General features: G+C 38.5%; 1 protein-coding gene across 1 annotated transcript; it reads left to right on the top strand.

Annotated features, from left to right (window-relative positions):
* The first annotated feature begins 1,037 nt into the window (after window positions 1-1,037).
* Window positions 1,038-20,475, top strand: AFP (alpha fetoprotein). Its single transcript, XM_045792937.2, has 14 exons — window positions 1,038-1,084; window positions 1,997-2,129; window positions 4,204-4,415; window positions 5,542-5,674; window positions 6,705-6,802; window positions 8,986-9,115; window positions 11,053-11,267; window positions 12,873-13,005; window positions 13,523-13,620; window positions 14,203-14,341; window positions 16,772-16,995; window positions 18,133-18,265; window positions 19,725-19,779; window positions 20,330-20,475. The coding sequence occupies exons 1-13, from the start codon at window positions 1,068-1,070 to the stop codon at window positions 19,767-19,769; spliced, it is 1,710 nt and encodes a 569-aa protein (XP_045648893.2). The 5' UTR covers window positions 1,038-1,067; the 3' UTR covers window positions 19,770-19,779; window positions 20,330-20,475.
* Window positions 20,476-21,396: the final 921 nt, after the last annotated feature.

The following is a 21,396-nucleotide window of genomic DNA, read 5'->3' as shown; positions in this document are numbered from 1 at the left end:
TTAACAGGCATTGCTTGAGAAGGGTATAAAAGAATTACAGCATGATTTTCAATATTCTCCCCCCATCATTGCCAACAACAAAATAGCAACCATGAAGTGGGTGGTATCAATTTCTTTAATTTTCCTACTAAATTTTTCTGAATCCAGAACAATGCATAGAAATGCATATGGAATAGGTAAGATATTTGGTGTTTTCTTTTTTGTCTTTCTCTATATCAAAGTTCTTAAATTTGCATTTATTCATTTGTCCTGATTTATTTATACTTACTGTTCCACACGGAGGAAAAATATTTAATGGTGAATATCTTTAAATGAATGATAAACTTAGGACTTTACAAGAGGTTTACAAAATCAAGGCGGTGCTTGACATTATCTATGAATGGCTTACATAGTCCACATTGAATTAATGTTTTGTACATTATTTATTTAATTGGTATACATATTAACTTTGAAATATATATATCTATATTATATGTCTATCTATCTCTATATATGAGGCTATAATCCTAGTTCCTTCACATATAAAACCCCCTCAGACTGGTAAAATAAGTAACGTCTTTATTCTTTACTTCAGAAAAATGGACCATTATTTGACTAAAGAAGAAACGGTGTGACTCGTATATAAATAGGCAAGCGAACTGTGGTGTAATCATCTTCAAAGGAGGACTGAAATAGTATTTTTAATCCATTGATTTCCAAGCCAATTAGAACACCACAGTATAGGAGGAAAGCAAACAGTTGGATTTTAGTGCTAGCTCTACCATAAATTATTCTCGTTAACTTAGCTATTCCTTAGTCTCCTTGTTTCTCAAGTACAAAATTAAGGTGTTTGGATAGATGCTCCCTAATGTTTTCTCAGTTGTATGGTTCTAAAATTGAATAGTTCTAACTTAAAAACAAAATTGTACAGTTCTAAATTGTTCTAAAATCGCATAGTTCTAACTCCAACACAAACATTTCTGTGTGACAACAATCATTTTCCTGGTTGTGGTTGAAAACGCCATTTCTCATGGAGTTTATTCTGCTTTTCAGCTTCCATCTTGGATTCTTCCCAATGTTCTGCAGAGATGAATTTAGCTGACCTGTAAGTTTTTCTCATATAAATGTACTTCAAATATGAAGTAATGATAATTTTAGTGAGGTAATTAAATGAAGCCAGATAGCCCTATGCGTTCTGAAAAATACAAAAGCAAATTGAAGACGTTCCTTATTTTGAATATCAAATTGATATGGAAGAGGTTGAACTGTTGGCCCATGTCTTAGGTATTAACCTCTAGATTCCCTGAAATTCCATGGGAAAAACCAAATCAGGTTTTAGAAACTCATGATTTGTATCAGATCAGTGGTAACCACCACATAAATGTAGGAATTTCCCACATCAATACCAATAGGATATTACAATATTATCTGTTCTGAATACTATGCAAATCCTAGTAGCAGATAATAGGAGGTGAAATATTCTAATTTCTGTTATTTGTAGAGAGTGTGTTTTTCTTTTGAGTGCTGACCATCCCACACTCCTGAAGTTTCTAATAAGGAATTTAAAGTAGTATGTTATTGCTACTACTTGCACCCAGAAACCTGTTAAGACAATTTTTGGGTCAATCCATGAACTTTGTCTTGGATCAGATCTTGATCACACTGGGAGTAGAAACAGGCAGAGGTCTAATGACCAATTCTTCGCTTAAATTTAAAAGGAACTATAGAATACAGATGCCCTCAGTTATGGGTGCACTGCACTGAGTAGGTGACCACAAAAGCAGGAACCATTCTTATGGGAAATCCACTTTGATTTTTTAATAGAGATATGTATATTTTGGGGGGAAGGGGGCAAGAAGATTGACCTTTCTGGTTGGCTAAACCTAATTTAACATAAATTTTTAGCAAAAGTTACCCCCTAAACACAACAGAAAACCAAAACAAACAAAAACTGCACTTGAGAAAAAACAGCTTGACATGTCTGTTCCTTAAGCATTCATACGTATTTTTGTTTCAGAGCTACCATATTTTTTGCTCAGTTTGTTCAAGAAGCCACTTACAAAGAAGTAAGCAAAATGGTCAAAGATATACTGACTGTAATTGAGAAATCCACTGGCAGTGAGCAGCCTGCAGGGTGTTTAGAAAACCAGGTGAGTGAATAATAATTAAAAAAATAAATAAATAATAATAATAATAATAATAAAATCCCACTGTGATTATTGACCAAAGTTAAGCAGGCAGAAGAGCAGACATGGTTGTGGCATGAGAAATACATTTAAATATTTGAAGAGCTGTTGCATGAAAATCAGATTAACTCTGAATTGTTGAAGAGGGCAGAAGAGAGTGGGTGCCTGTTGTAAAGAGTCAATATAAGCCTGGTGACTAAGAGCTAAGGTTCTGAAATTCGAGTATCTGGGTGACCATGAACATGTTACTTAACCTCTCTGAGATTTAGTTGCCTTATCCATATAAAACAAGGAATAATAATAGCTTCCATTCCAGGGTTGTCATAAAAATAGATAAAATAATAGTAATAGAAGTTACTTTTTATTAATCACACAATGTGACAGGCATTATTCTAGGGAGTGTTACATACCCGTTCATAATAAAAATATTTTATGACCTAGAGCATAGCACTGATGAATCCGTTGGAAGTCCAGCGAGCCAAGAGACCCCAGCTGGGCCCACTCGTAGAATATCCGCTTTGCCCGCAAATATCAATTTATTAAATCTTTACAATAATCCTAAAACAGAAATGCTATTCTTCCAGTTGAGGAAGCTGAGGCACAGAGAGGTTAAGTAAGTTTTTTAAGGGAGCCCAGAATAAGGATTTAAACTAGGCCATCAGGCTCCCAAAGTGCCCCCCAGTGGCTTCATTACCCTCTACACTATAGTGAATGTGAGGAGTATAGCACGTAGGGAGGCTTGCGAGAATTAGCAAACGAGCAATAACAAAACATGAAGCTAACTTAAATTTGAACTTCAGTTAAACAACGAATAGTTTCTTTTAGTATATCTTAATGTAGAAGATCAATAAATCATAGTTATTATTGTTTATTTTATCTCAATGGAAAAAAAAAACCCGAGGAACTTTGTAATGATTAGAGCTATCCAATTATGGAGCAAAAGGCCCAGAGAATCTTCTTTGGTGGGAATCGTCATGGTGGGATTGATGAACGGCCAAAAGTCGATATATCTCGAATATTGCAGAGGAGATGTCCTTTTAAAGACATAAAATACTTTCCAACTCTGAAATTGATGATTTAATAAAACTCCCTTTTTTGCATCTTTATTTTTGGCTTGTCTTGCTAATCTAGAAACATGTATAAATGAAGCAAAAATACATTCCATCTTGCAAATTTATGTCCAGCGAGAGGTTCATGGTAATGTTATAGGTTGATGAGTTATCATTGTAAACTTAAAGGTATGATTTTTATGTGGATTAGAAATTGGAAATCTTACTTAAAATTCTAGGGCTCCCTAAATTTTAGCAGTTATAAAAGCTAAATAAAAATTTCCTGAGAAGAATGAGACATGTATTTCTCAGAGGCATTTTTTTTTAGACTATTGGTATCATTATTTAATTTTGGTAAAATTAAGGCAACAAACCAAAAAAGTGGTTTACATATTTTTTTTAAAAAAAGCTTATAGACATCATGGAGCCAAACTGCTGATAATATAAAAGGGAAAAATAAAATATTTCAAATATTTTTTGGGGGAAATAATATATTGCTTGGTCTTCTACCTTTTAGGATAAAGTAATTTTGTCTAATAGTCTTGTGTATTTCTCAACGTTGGAAACTAAAATTCCATTTCCCAAAAGGCTTGAAAGAAAGGTCTCATCAGGCTGAAATTAAATATATTGGGATTTGTTTAGGGAACTGCTTTTTAATCTGTAGTTCTGATTTTGGATATTAGAAAACTTCTCATGTGTTTTACAGAATTTCAAAGTAAACTAAGTTGTCTTTCATTAAAAACAAACCTTTGGGCACCTGGGTGGCTCAGTCAGCTAAGCATCTGGCTTGGGGTCAGGTCATGATCCCAGAGTCCCAGGATCGAGCCCTACATCAGGCTCCCTGTTCAGTGGGGAGTCTGCTTTTCCCTCTGCCTTGGGTCCTTCCCCCAATCGTGCTCTCTCTCTTTGGTTCACTCTCTCTCTCTCAAATACATAAATCTAAAAAAACAAACAACAACAACAACAAAAACCCCAAATCTTTCTTATAGCTACCTGCTTTTCTGGAAGAAATTTGCCAGGAGAAGGAAATTTTCGAAAAGTATGGACTTTCTGATTGCTGCAGCCAAAGTGAAGAGGAAAGACATAACTGTTTACTAGGACACAAAAAGGCTGCTCCAGCAACCATCCCACCCTTCCAAGTTCCAGAACCTGTCACCAGTTGTAGAGCATATGAGGAAAACAGGGATATGTTCATGAACAGGTAAAGATCCAATTTAAGCGTAGATTAAAACTCCTGAAGGAGAGCAGTATCAAGCAGAATCTAGTATTTCTGCAATTGTAGGAGCTTCTCTAAAACATGGAGAAGTGGCAGTCATGTTGCACCTGCCGAGGTCCTGCCCTGGGAAATTAGGTGAGCTATTTTAAGGGAATTGTGTTTCCACAGCATGCTTGATAGACGTGGCACAGACCACACACAGACCCACCACGTGTTCCCTTAGTCTCTTGAGATAGACCTTCCCCCCAACCCCCTTGAATCTCTCCATTTTAGCTCGCCCAAGAATATTTTAGTACCACACAAAGCGATTCCTTCTGGAGCCAAATATTTGGTGTTTCATGCTCACCAAATTGTCGAAATAAATTTTAGAGCTCCAGGAAGGCTTAAGGTACATAAGCATGACTAGCACTTACCAAGCACTTAAGATGTTGTAGGACCCTGTGTTCTTGGCACGTCTGATCGGATTAATGCTTGTGACCTCCCTTTGAAGTCTCCTGTCCTCTTTCCCTTCGTTCTTCTTCTTCCCATTTTGCAGATGAGGAAACTGAAATTTAGAAGATTAAGATAATTCACACTGAGGGCTGAGGGCACAGTGCTAGTATATTCCCAAGCAGGGCCTTGAACTCAGCTTCTCTCTAGGGGAATACAATATCTAGCTCTCCATCACATCTGTCTTGCACGCTGCTGTCTTGTACCCCTGAACCAGAGAAATACAGAGCCTGCCCTTAGACCATCTCTGCTATGGACACTGTCAAGGAGGATGAGTCCATTCTGTACTAATGAGGAAAAAAGGACTCCACCTTTCTGTCTGACTTAGGGGAGGTCTGGATTTACTGACCCCCCCAAACATGTCTGAATGTGCTTATTGAAAAGGACACCTTGATAAGAATCATATTCAGCATTTCTGCCTGTTTGGTTCTCATGATAAAACATGGTATTGGTGGTCAGATTGTTTCTCGCCCTGGGGATCTGTAGTAAGTAAAACTTTTCTCAGCACGTGGAAAACAATATGACTGTTTCCTGATTCTTTAAGCAAATTCCTGAGTCCAGTTCTAGTAGCAGTCTTGTTTTTATATGTTTGCGAATCTTACAGCCTCTTTTCATTTCACAGGTACATCTACGAGATAGCAAGAAGGCACCCCTTTCTGTACGCACCCACGATTCTTTCTTTGGCTGCCCACTATGGCAAAATAATTCCACCTTGCTGCAAAGCTGAAAATGCAGTCGAATGCTTCCAAACAAAGGTATTCTATTTGTACAGATATCTGAACCAATACTTTAATCTGGCTAAGACTCATTAAAACCAAAGTTAAAAATGGGAATCTGCTTTGCATGCAGAATACCATGTTCAGAATTGAGATATTTCAAAAGTCTGATAGTCTTGGGGCTAAAACAGCTGGACTTGCTGTTTTGTATTCATTCCTTGGGCCAGTAATTATTATAAGACTAAGGATGTGAGCTTGGGGGGGGATAAAAGAAGACAGGGGTATGGGTGATAAGATAAATGAAAGAGAGGAATAGGAGGTGAAAGAAGATGGGGGTAGAAGGGACAGGAGGAGAAAAGGAGGCACAGAAGGACAGAGAGAAAAAAGAAAACTATGACAAATATGTTATGCTCGTTATTTCTTTTGATCCTTAGAACAAATTTGAGGTGTAAACATCATTATCTAACAAAAGGAAGCTTAGGTTTAGAGAAGTGAGTAGCTTTCTTAGGATTGGAGAGCTAGAATAACATCCACAATTAACCACTTGCCACCAGAAGTCCTACAAGAAAAACCTCCTAAGAATTGTGACTATTCCCAGAATGTCGGGCTGTGACTTTTTTTTTTTTTTTTTTTTTTTTTTTTTGTGACAGAGCAAACGTTTAAGAAATTGTCAGGTTTCTAATGAATCATCGAGCCTTACATCGAAAACCGGGGATGTACTGTATGGTGACTAACATAATATAATAAAAAATCATTAAAAAAAAAAAAAAGAAATTGTCAGGTTTCATTTTGTTTAAAAGTGCAGTTGTTTATTCATTATCCCAAGTAAGAAAGTTATAATGGTCTTGTTTTAAGGTATTTTAAATAAATCTGTCTGGCTTCGATGTATACAAACCAACCTAAAAGAAACAAAGAATGAATAAAGTTCCATAAAAGTGTATCGCATTTATAATAGTAGTAAAATTTTTTATGGTTTGCTGTTTTACCCGTATTGGTTGTTTTTCTAATTATTAGCTCCTGTAAAGGAAAAATACATCCTTTCCTGACACCTTGTTTCTTCTGTATCTAGACAGCATTGATTACAAAAGAATTAAGAGACAGCAGTTTAGTAAATCAACATATATGTGCAGTAATGAAAAATTTTGGACCCCGAACCTTCCGAGCCATGTAAGTTTAAGCTGTATCTGGGGAAGAAGGTGAGATCTGCGCAACTACCATTGTGCCGTTGGAGCTCATTTTTCTCCTTGTCACTGCTGTAGAGAAGGAAGGGTCCTTGATGAGAGCTAATGCGATTAGGATCATGAAATCTCAGAATTGGAAGGAAGCGAACTGATAGTCCGCCGCTTCACACTTTTTAAAGCCTACTTAATTTACCTCTGTCTCGTATTCTATCTTTGTTGTTGGGATAAAGAAGAATACAAAAAACCCCCAACATTTAATCATTTAGTTCAACCTCTTCGTTTTTACATGTGAATACACTGAGACCCGGATTCGACACTGCGAGTGAGCAGAGCCCAGTTTTCTAGGTCCTGATAAGGATTCATTTTCCTTGCACCTATTTGTCTGCTAGGTCAGTGAATTAACTGTATCATGACAGTTGAGGTTTTGACATCAAATGTCAGAATCAGAAGGACCTAGGGTTGAGGCTGCGCTGCAGGGCCGGGCTGCCACTAGCTGTACGCGGCTCCTGAGCATTTGAGGTCTGGCTGATGTGAATGAGGAACTGTGCTCCAGGTGGAAAAGACATACCAGATTTTACAGACGTCGTATGAAAAAGAGAACGTGTGATATCTTCTTAATAGGGTTTTATGTTCATTGCATCTTGAGATAATTTTTTAAAGAATTTTCTAATTCACGTAGAGTTGACACACAACGTTATACTAGTTTCAGGTGCACAACGTAGTGACTCAGCTTCTCTGTACCTTAGGCTGTGCTCACCACCAACGTTGCTACCATCCGTCAGCGCAACGCTGTTGCCGTATCATTGACTACACTCCCCATGCCGTGCTCTTTATGCCCGTGGCTTATTCATTCCCTGAGTGGACGCCTGTATCTCCCACTCCCCTTCAGCCATGTTGCTCATGCTCCTACCCCTTTTCTCTGGCAACCATCAGTTTGCTCTCCGTATTTATAGGCCTGATTCTGTTTTCTGTTTGTCTATTCATTTATTTTTTGGATTTCACATAGGAATGAAATCATATGTTTAAATGGTATTATATTTGATATTTTGGGGTCAAAAATATTAAGATGGATCTAACTTTCTCCTTTTTACCTTTTAATGTGGCTACTAGAACATTTTAAACTACGCAACTGGCTTAAAGTACTCTTCAACTTTTATGATGAGACATTTCTAGTAGAGGAAAATATCTGAGATGTTATTGAAGAGTATTAAGTACTTGCATTCACGGTTTATTTGTTTGCTTGTTAAATTACACACTGAAACATATTGTACACAGTGGAGATCTAGGTTACGGTTTGTAGTCATGGAGTTAGTTACAAGACTGAGTGACATTTTTTTCTTGGAATAGGTCAGATGTTGCTTTCACTACCTTCCAACTCTATTAGAAACTTAGATTGATTCATGAATTGCTTTCAGTGTGTCTTACTAACAAAATATAAATTAAAATATTATTATAATGACTATATTTATCATTTGCTATCCATAAGCGATTACACTTAAGTGTTATAAATTCATAAAGAAAATCTACCATTATCAGAAGCAGTGACAACACCAGTTGCTGTAGGGAATAGAGGCTTCATCTAGACATCTCTTAAAATTTACGGAAACATGTAGAAGTTACAAGACTTTTTCCTTCTTACGTCTCTTTTTTGGCCACACTACGTGGCTCGGCGTGCTGACACATATGGATGTTTACTCTGCTCTACTCTCTGGTCTCACTTCATTGATTTGCATGTATACACCCCTTCCTGTATTCCCACATGTGTTTTTTTTCCCTCCCAAGTAAAAAATGATTACTATTCTCATGAAATTTTCTATTTCTTAATTATGTGTCCTTTTAATCTTTTTCTGCCCACTGCTACGGTGATTCCAAACACCCAGCGTCATGGATGAGCAGCGAAAAGATAGATTTCATCCCAATTCACAGGAAAGGTTTTGAAGACAAATAAATCATGTCCAAATTACTTGTGGGGACAGGTCATTTTAGAGATCCGTTGCCTTGAAAGATTGGGCTGGAATTGACAAGACTTAGAATGCTTTCCCTTTTCTTTTGAGACAGCAAGAACACTTCAGTTCTCTCTTTTGGGAGCAACAACTACACGAATATTCTAAGTATTATTTAATGTTGGTAGATAACCAGGATTGACTTCTATTTCCTCCCTTCCTTTAGAACGGTTACCAAACTGAGTCAAAAGTTTTCCAAAGCTAATTTTACTGAAATTCAGAAACTGGTCCTGGATGTGGCCCATATCCATGAGGAATGTTGCAGAGGAAACGTGCTGGAGTGTCTGCAAGATGGGGTAAAGAGCCTTACCTTCTGAGATAAGTCCACTTCCTTTTCTTTCCTTCGCTCTCATTCTAAATGGCAGAAGGCTGTCTGAGTTGGTCACAGGGTAGGGTAACTAGCTGGCTGAGGAGAGGCCCAGACTTCTTGATAGTGAAACTGAAACCATCCTCTGTCGGTCCTGCCTTTCACTTAAGGGATGCTCTCCTCTGGTGAGACCAGTGCCCATTCTTTCTTTCTTCTGAAGGAGATTGTAAACTCCACATAGGATCGGGGGCGGGGGGTGGGCAGGGGGACAGGCTCTTTACTTTGAACAAATTTGTTTTACCATCCATTTATGATTTCATTTGACAACTATATATTGAATACACTCTGTGTGCTAGCTGTTGTGAAGGATACTTGCTATGAAGGCACAAGCTAAGCTCAGGGAATTTAGTCTGATAGAGATGAGATGTGTAGGGACTGTCTCCTGTTGACTGTTGTCTCCACAGGCTGACAGCAAGATGCCTGGCACAAGGAAGGGGCTCTATTATAGCTATCATATAGATATATCTATTATAGGAATACAACAAAATAGCCCAAGACACAACAAAAATAACACAAGAAACTCTTCTACAAGGTACAAAGCTAACCATGCCAAAGAGACGTGTGGAGAGATGGCTCTAGGAGAATTAAAAACCAAAACCCAAAACCCCCCAACACAGAATCCTCAAGCATGCCATAGTCACCATTTAAGCAGCGTGGCATTCGTCTTATTTTGGGCAGACCTTAGGCTTCTTAGACACTGTACAAGAGGCCTGTCTATCCCCAAATCACTCCCTCCCAGGTCCCTGGTAAGACACCTTCTTCTCCAGGAAGGGTTAAAATCATTGTTCTTAGATATTCAAATGGCTCAAAAATCTGGGCTTGAACATGGTTTCCAAAAGGTGGAATGTGAGGATAAAATGCTTATTTCAGCCAGTCCCTCCACAGTTTGGCTAAAAGAGTCCTGGAAAGCAGCCAGAAGCTGAGGCTGTCGAGGCCTGAAGGGGATGGTCTCTGACCACAGAGATCCTGGCGTGAGGAGTGGGGAAGATTCCCAAACACAGATTTCTGATTTCATTTATTTTTCCCTTTTAGAAGTTTTTACTTGCATAGTAGGGACCATAATAACAACTATTTTGCTTTTCTTTGAAGTTAGTTTTCTTGGTTTTAATTGACAGTTTTACTAATTTCTATAGGAACTTAAAAAGTTATTTTTCCATTTTTGGAGCTCATAACCACCCTTTTCCTTTAAAACGGAAAAATTAATTTCAGTATGGTATGTAAATTGATTTTAATGGCAATGCTTTCTAATTGTCCCTATTGAGAATGCATAGAATTTTTAGTCCCCTGACAGAGATGTGTAAACTCTGCTTCATTGTGCCCATTTAGATGAGTTGCCATTTCATTATCTATAGCCTGCCCTCTGGAGGTCATAGTGGGTCACTGCAGATTGTTCTGTTGGAGCAGAAAGTCAGCTCTCCGTATTAGGACATCAGCAGCAAACGTTGTCCAGTAGCAAATTGCAAAAGTAATGGAAAGATATATGCCAATGCGCATGTCATTTAATTTGAAGAGTATATTTCTCTCTTGTTTTAAAAATCTTCCTAATACAATAAAATAGGTTTTAGCTGACAACATGAAAAGAAGAATTGAAAAAACAGGGCTAGGTGGAAAGGAGCGAGGAAAGGCAAACTAGGGAGAAAGCACAAAGAGGGGAGGCAGGGTAAAATGCCTTCTTTCCACTCCTCCCTATTTCTTTCCTTTCCTCTCACCTCTCCCTTCCTTCCTCCCTTCTCTTCCCTGCTCTCCCTTCTATCCCCCCTCCCATCCTTGTATCCTCCCTCCCTCCCTCCCTTCCTAGAACTGGCCCTGAGGTCCTGCATTAAAGAATAAACCTTTAAAATTTATACCTCATTTTTCCTATTACAGGAAAAAATTATGTCCTACATATGTTCTCAACAAGATATTCTGTCAAGCAAAATAGCAGAATGCTGCAAATTGCCCATACTTGAACTTGGTCAATGCATAATTCATGCCGAAAATGATGACAGACCTGAAGGCTTATCTCCAAATCTAAATAGGTTTTTAGGAGAGAGAGATTTCAACCAATTTTCTTCAAGGGAAAAGGATCTTTTCATGGCAAGGTAACATACTCTCTAAATGTTTGTTCACATAAGTATAGATTAGGATGTAGCTGCCAGCTTTGTGTGGCTGAAATGGGGAATGATGGCTTCGGTTTTTGAGCTCAGTATGCGAGGGTGATGTTAGAATGTTCTGAGCCAAAATATATTTAAGCAGGTAAGTAGGGGATAAGGAAATGGGATATATCTTATACTGATGAGACTTTCACTGTTGCTGTTATTAGCTGAAGTTATATTTTATTTTGTATCAATGTCTCTGGAATCAGAAGGCTTGTCATGTCATCTTTGTATGGATTACTCATAGGAAGACCACCACTCAGCTTCCAAATAAGATATAAATATTTTGTGATAAGAAGGGCTCATGGTTAAGAACGTGCTTTTCATTGTACCTGTTTTAAGAACTTTCCCTCAAAGTGTAACACACTGATAGATAGAAGGGCTTTTATTAGAACAGTTTATTTGCTCTTTATTTAATGTATGTATTATTTTTGTAAGAAAACCGTATGTTGAGACACTTGCAGTATAGTAGTTAATTATATCAATATAATTGACAGGACATGTTCTCATTCTATTTGCCTTTAAGGGAAGCAGGCAGTAAGGTTAATACATTGTCCTTTATTGTACAGTGTGTATCTATGGACAGGATGAGAGGAGGGATTTGTGCAACTCTTAGGATATTATGCTTAATGAACTCCAAAGGTCTTTATAAATTTCAGAGTCTGCTTCTAATGTAAGAATGAAAATAATGGCCCAATTTTCTTTTTAATAGTCCCTAAGGATATCACTCTATCGCTCCTTTCGGACTGGACATCCACACCTTGTTTGCACTGCTAAATAAAATTCCGCACATAAGAACAAACTCCAGGTTGAGGAAATCTGCGTTGACAATTTATTGGTGGCAGAACTAAATACGACTTGCTTCTATAACTTGGAAATACAATTAGTAAATCCTAGAATTATCTTTAAACAGACCACCCACACGTCCAACGCTAATTGTTTAACGGAAACAGTTCTTCACTCAGGCTCTTCGCAGTAGAAATTTTCTCAGCTGAGAATGAACTTCCCCCAGGTCCTTATGTAGCTTCCTTCACCCCGGTTCTGTTCTGAAGGAATGGCCCAAAGAGACATCTCTTAACCAATGCTGTCAATCGGGAGTCACTTTTCCCCTTCTATTGTATCTTCCTTCATTTCTCTTCCCTGATTTATCACCACCTGAATTCGAGGACCTATTTCTTGTTTATTCAATCCTGTCTCCCTATAAAGTATGCTTTTGAGAGGTCAGGCATTTTATCTTATACATTATTGAATCCTTACTGCTTAGAGAAATGCTTGCATAGAGTAGACACTGGAGAAACATTTGTTGAATGAATGACTGTAAAGCTCATAATTGAAAAACCCAGGTGAAGAGTTCAGAAGAAAACAAAATACCATTTTAGAACAATTGCAGGGATTGTTATTTGTATTAATGGTTTTACCATGCATATAGTTTAAGTCATAATTTGATTTCCAGGTTTATGTATTTGAATTTTAACTTCTGTGTGCCATATAACATGGGAATAAATTGTCTCTTAATTCCAATAACATGATATTTTTTCACACATATTTCAGATTTACTTATGAATATTCGAGAAGACATACGAAACTTGCTGTCCCAGTTGTTCTAAGAGTCGCTAAAGGATACCAGGAATTATTGGAGAAGTGCTCCCAGTCTGAAAACCCTCTTGAATGCCAGGATAAAGGGGTAAATTGCTCTAGCTTTAGGGAGAGTCTGAAAAACTGTATAGAGATTACCCATTAAAAATTCTGTTTGTTTGAAAGCATCTAGTTATTAACTAGTAGCTAGCTAGTTATATCTGTTGAGTAGTCGTCCAGATATTAAGTATTAATTAACTAGTAGTCAACAACTAGTGGCCTACTTTAGAGGTAAAAATGTTAACCAAAAGTTCCTTGACACACAGAATGAATATAGTATTCACTGTTGAACAGTTCCGGAAAAGCAGGAATTTGTACAGAAAGAACTGTAATCCTTTATCCAAAGATTGAATTCTGTGTGATTCACAAACTTTTAATCTCCCCAAAGTCCATTTGCTTTAATTCTCACAATTCATACTTTACTATCTTTAGTATTAAAAAAACCTCTAAAGCTGTTTTTGCTAAGATTAATCTCATAATAGAATAATATATAATTGATCAATTTACATACCAAGTTTTGTGGCCAGGAAGAGGAAAAACGTATGTAATAATGCTTATATTTTCAGGAAGAAGAATTAGAGCAATACATCCAAGAAAGCCAAGCATTGGCAAAGCGAAGCTGTGGCCTCTTCCAGAAACTAGGAGAATATTACTTACAAAATGCGTATGTTTTTTTTAACAGTATTTTTAGTGGTTAAAAATGATGAACTGGTGAGGGAAATATCAACCTAAATTAGTCACCCAAAACTACTCTACTTTCAGCCCGTATTTCAGATTGGAAATCAGTGTAATTGGATCACCCAGTTTCCCTTGGGAGAACGTGGGCATCCCCATTTCCCTCTTGTAGGGAGGAAGAAGAATGACTTGTAAAAGTCTGATCTTTGGTGCTGGCTTTGGCTTCCCCAAATCGTTCAGATTTTCGCAGAAAAGATACTTAACTCTGCTGCAGTCTGTTATCACTGCAACACGGAATAGATCAAAATTAAAATCAGTGAAGCTTTGAGGTTGGGAATAGAAGTCCGCCTACCATCCGGAGCTTGTTTCCCATTGTGGTATGTCGGTAGGATGGAAGTACAGGGGGCGGGTGTTAGAGTAAGTACCTCTCAAATGGCGGCCCCAGTACCATGTGGATAAAACAATGAGCTGACCTCATGGCCTCTCATACCAAAAGAGGGTCTTTGAGAAGGAGCGAGGAGTCCAAAACCTCACAAATGACTCAGGATTTGGTGAAAAACGCTTCTTCCAGGTTTCTCGTTGCATACACAAAGAAGGCCCCCCAGCTGACCCCCCCGGAGCTGATGGCCTTCACCAGGAAAATGGCCACCGCGGCAGCCACTTGTTGCCAACTCAGTGAGGACAAACAATTGGCCTGTGGCGAGGGCGCGGTGAGTGTTTTGTTTCGGCCCCATTTGGCTTGAAATAGCCTCATGATTCCCACTTAGGGGAAATGGTAAAAACCACTGTGGAGATGGCTTAACTAGGCTTGCTCAACTCATCACAGTTGGAGAGGGCATGAACTCAGCTCTGAGCAGCTGGCTTGTGGCCAGGCTTCCTGTCCTTCTAGAATGGCCGGTGGGAGTGCCCCCGGTGGGGTGTACGCACCACTGTCTGAGCAAGCTTTATGGACGGGAAAGATAGGATAACCAATACGTCATTCAGTTCATGATTTCTTCTTTTTGCTCACCAAATACTTTTCTGTTAAAAAAAAAAGAAGAAGAAAAAGAAAACCAAGGAGTGATCCTTGCCCTTTTCAAACTCCCCTACACCTTGAGGCCCTGCATCGCACCAGCCACCTTTCCTAAACCAACATAGAGACCATCACTTCACGCTAATAACAACATAGCAATTCTCCAGGGTTATGCTAAAGACCCACACTGCACTTTTTAAAAAACGTATGATCTCATTTGACGATTATAATACTGCCTTTTGAAATGCCCCATTACCGTCTTCATTTTATAGAGAGAGGAAATGAGGCTCAAAGAAGTTATGTTAGGACCATGTCTCCCAGGAAGGAAACGGTGGGGCTGATTTGAACGCATATGCACCTCTTTCCGGAGCCCAAGCTCCAGCACCCAAGGCCATACCTTCTTCAGAATTTCCCTGCTGGTGGCACACGGCTCCGCTGCTGCTGTGCTATTATCCCCCTGCATCTAGTTCACCCACGTGTCTCAGTTACTCTGCTGTGCACCCATGAGCATTGACTTCAGTCTAATGGACACAGTGAAAAAAATGTGAATTGAGTTAAAAAAATAGAAAGCTTCACTTCTGAGAGATGAATATTAGTCATTTTATTTTCAGCCATCCTTATATGTTTGCCTTTTGTAGTATAATCTTTTTATTTTATTAGGGACCTTTTCCTCCCTTTAACAAGGTAAAGACAATAGAACAGGGTAAGTCCTTCTGACTAATAACATGACTTTCTAGTTAGTAATGCCGGTCATCTTTACTTTCTAATGTCACTAGTGCCATACATAAGATTATACGCTGAATTTTCTTTCATTATTTTTTCCCTTAAAATCACAACTGTGAACAAAATTGCACATTTATTTTTGCCCTTTTCCTCTTTTTCCTCTTTCTGATGCTGAGAACTTGTTTGCTAGCTAGTCTTCATGTCTTGGAATTTTCCACCAAAAGTTAAGAGTGAAAGGATTCCTGTGACTCAGCATCATCTTTATCATTTATTGAATTCCACACGTTGAGAGGCTGCAGGGACCCAGGATGTGGTGACAGATCAGAAGTGTATGTTCTGGAAGCCTCCTGCCTGCATCGCCATCCCACTTTCAGCACTTGTTAGTAGTGTCACTCTGGAAAGCAAGTTCTATCTCTAGGCTTGAGCTTTTTCATCTGACATTTGGGAATAAGAATTGTACCACCCACACAGGATGACTGTCTTAAATGAGGTAATCCTGGTAACTCGTTCAGCACTGGCCTGGTACACAGTAGGCACACAAAACATGTTGGCCCTTATCATAAGTTATTGCTGGGTATTTAAGAAATATCTCTCAAGTGTGGAAGGTAGGAGGATTCTACATTAGGAAAGCCCTAGAAGACACACACACACGCACACGCACACGCACATGCGCACTTTGGCTTATTCCTTTCCTTTTTTATTTTTAAGATTTATTTATTTAAGGGAGAGAGAGAAAGAGGAGGCGCAGAGGGAGATGGAGAGAGAAATCTCCAGCAGACTCCCCTCTGAGCACAGAGGCCTAGGTGGGGTGATCCCATGACCTGAGATCATGACCTGAGCCAAAATCAGGAGTCAGCTTCTTAACCAACGGAGCCCCCCAGACCCCCCAGCCGTACCTCTCTTCAGTTAAGGTTCTATGTTAGCCATATGCACGCACATGTGCACTTCTGTACGTATATGAGCAGGTTAGGCTTGTGCTATTCTTACCTGCAGAAAGTGATTCTCTGGATCCCAAAAATAAAATGGAAAATTCAGCTAGATATCCATGAAACATTTGAGCCATGAATTGATTTCCCAGGTCAGGGCAGATAATTTCTCCCCCTTTGGAAGTAGGTGTGTAAGTGGAAGCGTATTTCCGATAGCTGACACAACTAGCTGAAAGGACTCTCTCCAACATCACCTGTGGAATCCCTGCCACTAAATGGGGAGGTTTATCCCAAGCGAATGGGGAAAAAAGAATCCGCAATGTGGCAACACATGACCCTACACAGGCAGCACATTTTTCTGTAATATTGATTATAAATTACTGAGCATTAAAAATTGCAACAATTCTCTGGAAACCCGAATCAGTTTAGTGGCTAATGCTGAATTGCCTTGCTGTCTTTTTTTGCATTCTCCTAACCAGGCTGATCTCATTATTGGACAATTATGCATCAGGCATGAGGAGACTCCTGTCAACCCCGGTGTTGGCCAGTGCTGCACTTCCTCATACGCCAACAGGAGGCCGTGTTTCAGCAGCTTAGTGGTGGATGAAACATACATCCCCTCACCCTTCTCTGCTGACAAGTTCATCTTCCATAAGGATCTGTGCCAAGCTCAGGGTGTCTCACTGCAAACAATGAAGCAACAGTAAGAAATGGTCATTTGCTAGCATGGAGAAGGCCAACAACACGGAATAGTAGTTGAGATTTCTACCTTACACACCCAACAATCTTGGGCTCATTAGGAGAACATTATTGCCCCAAAGCACAGAAAGTGGCTTTTAAAATAGTTTTGTCTCAGAGTCTTCACAGCCTCCTTGGAACATAGGCCTGGAAAAATTCTCAAGGGCAGACAATTTTTTTGTTTGTAAAAATAGTCTCCATCGTAACTCTTGTTGTGATATGTGTTGGGACTGAGGGAAAGCGAGCAATCTATTTTGGTAGAATCAGGATATGTCTTTGCAGTAAGTTTGGGTACTTCCATTCCAAAACACTGGAAAAACACCATTGAATCTTTTTTCACACTGTTTATTTTTTGAAGAGAATAACCACAATATTTGATTCAACCATGAAGTATGGGTGTTATGAGATGGAATGCACATTTCAGTTCATTGTGGGAGGCATTCTGTAACGGTGATGGTAATCCAAGTCGATGGAACTTACGTTCTCCAAATTCCCATGCATTTTCATACTCACTTGTTTTGGAAATAGTCTTCCTTCATTTCAGAAAAACTTCTTCCCTTTTCCATTGTCACAATCTGTGTCATGTTCCAAGATACAGTAAGAATGCTGCCTCCTCTGACAAGTCTTCCCTATTCCCCAGTCAACATTAATTCCCACCTGAAAGTGTTGCTAAATGAGTAGTGCAGGTGATTGGGGGAGCCAATGCTCAGGTACGTGTGTGATATTTATGGACGACAGGAGTTTGGAAATCTGGGCCTTTGAGAATGGGTAGGATGTAATTTAGAGTGGAGAATTGGAAAGGATTTTCTAGGCAAGTAAGAAAAAGGCTATGTCTTACTACATGTAAGTATGGTGGAATTATAAAATCATGTTTCATCTATAATCTGCACAAATCCTGACCAATGGAACACCTGCTGATTTCTAGACTCAGTCTTTCTGGTGAAGGCATTGGACACAGTATATGTTGTAAGTCTGGTGATGGGTTGATGGAGTTGGGTTTGGGGGCAGAAGATTTCGAGGACTCTAAAAATTCTCCACTAGGAAAGCTTTAGAAAAGTAACTTTGCATAACAGATTTCTCTTTTATTTTGTTTAATTTATAGATTTCTCATTAACCTTGTGAAGCAAAAGCCACAAATAACAGAAGAACAACTTGAGGCTGTCATTGCAGATTTCTCTGGTCTACTGGAAAAGTGCTGCCAAGGCCAAGAGCAGGAAGCCTGCTTTGAGGAAGAGGTATTTGCAGCTCATTTTCATATTCAAAATCCTTGGGAGGGCATTTTCTATAATGCATAATGAAAAGAATATTCCACTAATCTATAACTTGAAAATAATGCCAGAGAGATTTAAATTTATTTAGAAATAGATTGAAGGATTTTATGGTATTTAAGAAATAATCCCAATTTTCTCACTAAGTATTAAGAAGAAGCATAATTTTCAAATATGTTAAGAGAATTAGTAAGTTTGATTTATTTCCTGGTAGAGAAAACTATAAAGTGAATATATAATTAATTGATGATTATTTAGACAGTTTCTGGTCTAAAACTGATCAATTCAGCTGAATGGATTGAAAGGATTTAATAGCAAATTAATTGTGAAAAAAAGATATTGGGGGAATATTTATAAAAAATATTTTTGAACTCCTTTAGGTGCATGCCTTGTTATTCCACCAGAGCAGTAATTAGGAATTATCTTAATCTTATTATTTAGCAATTTTAACTGGATTTGTAATTGGCTACATTTAGTAAGTCTTTAGTTTATGTTACTAAATATATTTGAACATAGCATCATTATAATTTTATTTATTTATTTATTTATTTATTTATTAAGTTTTTATTTATTTATTTGAGAGAGAGAGCACGTGTGCACACACAAGTGGGGGGAGGGGCAGAGGAAGAGGGAGAAGCAGACTGCCTGCTGAGCAGGGAGCCTGATGCAGGACTTGATCCCAGGATGCTGGGACAGCAGACACTTAACCAACTGAGCCACCCGGGTGCCCTGCATGATTATCATTTTAAAAGATATCCTATAATTCTGCCTTTTTGCCAAGTGTACGCTTACCAGTATGTGTCTGTGTTTTTAGTAGAAGAGGATGGAACACAGATAACCAATTCAGATAAAACTGATAAAATAGATTCAGAGGGGAGGGGGTGGGGGAATGGGATAGGCTGGTGATGGGTAGTAAGGAGAGCACGTATTGCATGGTGCACTGGGTGTTATACGCAAGTAATGAATCATCAAACTTTACATCAAAAACTAAGGATGTACTGTATGGTGACTGACATAACATAATAAAAAATATTATTATATAAAAAAATGGATTTGATGTAAACCATTTCTGATAAATATGATACAAAAGGATAAATGTCCCTTGATGAGAGAAGACATTCATTTAGACGTGAGACCATGAACACATAGTGGCTGTACTTTCTCTGCAAACCTTCCAATTTCTATGACTGACCTGTGGAGGAAGGTGAGGGGTGTGGTGACGTTTGGCAACAATTTGGAGATTGGCATAAGAACAAACTATCTCTACTGTACGTATGAGTGATTTTTTTGTTCTTTGACTTCCATTGTCCCGGCTTGTTGGCATCAGAGATGTGCTTGAGTTCACCCCTAGATAGTGGAGAGCTAACTGTATAACTGACACAGTCATTCATCTCTTCATCTGACGACTATTGTTTTTAATTTTCAGGGTCCAAAATTGATTGCAAAGACTCGTGCTGCTTTGGGAGTTTAAATGACTTCAGGTAACAAAAAATTCAGACAAGGATAAATATAATGATCATTCTCCCAAAATATTGATCCATAGTGAAATATGTACTAAGACTTACCATTAAACTTTTTTTAAGATTTTATTTTTATTTATTTGACATAGATAGAGAGAGAGCACAAGCAGGGGGAGTGGCAGGCAGAGGGAGAGGGAGAAGCAGGCTTCCTGCTGAGCAGGGAGCCCGATCTGGGACTCGATCCCAGGACTCCAGGATCATGACTGGAGCAGAAGGCAGATGCTTAACCAACTGAGCACCCAGGTGCCCCCATTAAATTCTTTTCTTAAAAACTAAATGCAACTCAGCAAAAGTTTATTTTAAAAACACCGGAACAAAGTTGTGTCCACCATGGCAAATCAGTGACTCAACAACTTCAAAATTCTCTCGGGTTCTTTCTACGGTTTCAGAGAATGCCATCAGAAGACCTTCCCTTCTATTTAGTATTTCCCTGATGTAAAATAATAGAACCAGTTACCTTCTGCCCCCATTCATTGAATTACTACTTAATATATTTTTGTTCTTATTGCAGGGGGAAGAAAAGAAGACAAAGTCTTTATGGTTTGGTGTGAATCTTTTCTTTAATCATAACAGATAGTGCTTTCTGTGAATTAATGAAATGATAAAGACTTTAATGTGAGATTTCTCTATCCTATAAATAAAGTATCTCCAAATGTTTCCTTTTTCCTAGTCTGCTTATTTATGAAAGTTTATAAATGACCTTTAAAAATAGTTATGTATCCCATTGTCTGAAGCAGATTCTGATAAAAAAAAAACATCGGGTCTTGGTTGTTGTAGGAGATTAAAGCCACTCTCAGGATGGATTTACAACCCTACAGGCTAGATGCCTTGATGCACTAAACAGATGTTCAAGTGAAGCACTGTGATGCCAGGACGCTCTGTTCATTACATGGCCACTTACGTATTCGAACAGATACCCTGGAGATGAAAGCATAAATTATTATGCTTTTATGGGATCCATCAAGAATGATACTTCTCAAAATTTAACATCTACTTTTTTTCTCAATCTTGTTCAGTTCTCTATTCACAGAAATTTAAAAATATAAGTAAGTGTTTATTGTAGTTGTTTTGATTAAATATTATTAATATATTTAGCAGTTGATTTTTCTTAGTTCACAAGTATTTATTGAGCCCTCACTGGGTATCAGATCCTGTTCTGGGTGCGGTCACTGTCCTCCAGGTGCTCCAGTAGAAAAGGAAGCAACTAATAGCAATGCAACAAGATTGTGGTCACTATAGAGTTGGCAACAAACTGTGGAGCAAATCAATGGGTAGATGAAACCAATTCTTCCTGCAGAAAGCTTCACACTGAAAGAGACAGACTTTTAAGAAGAGCCTTAGAAGATGAGTGGACATTCATCAGTTCACATAACAGAGAAGTCCAATTCATTAAAGAGGAGAACATAGTCTGTGACAAAACATGATGAATGGTTTTAGGGCAGTACTGGGTGGGTAGGAAGGATTTAGGTACAGAAGATGAAGCCATATATACAATGGAATATTACTCAGCCATCAGAAAGAACGATTTCTCAACATTTGCAGCAACATGGATGGGACTGGAGGAGATTATGCTAAGTG

The sequence above is a fragment of the Ursus americanus genome, chromosome 8 (assembly GCF_024610735.1).
Source record: "Ursus americanus isolate L20-20 chromosome 8, mUrsAme1.1.p, whole genome shotgun sequence".
Classification (NCBI taxonomy): Eukaryota; Metazoa; Chordata; class Mammalia; order Carnivora; family Ursidae; genus Ursus; species Ursus americanus.
The sequence above is the reverse complement of the archived record's forward strand: the minus strand, read 5'-3'. Positions and strand labels throughout refer to the sequence as shown.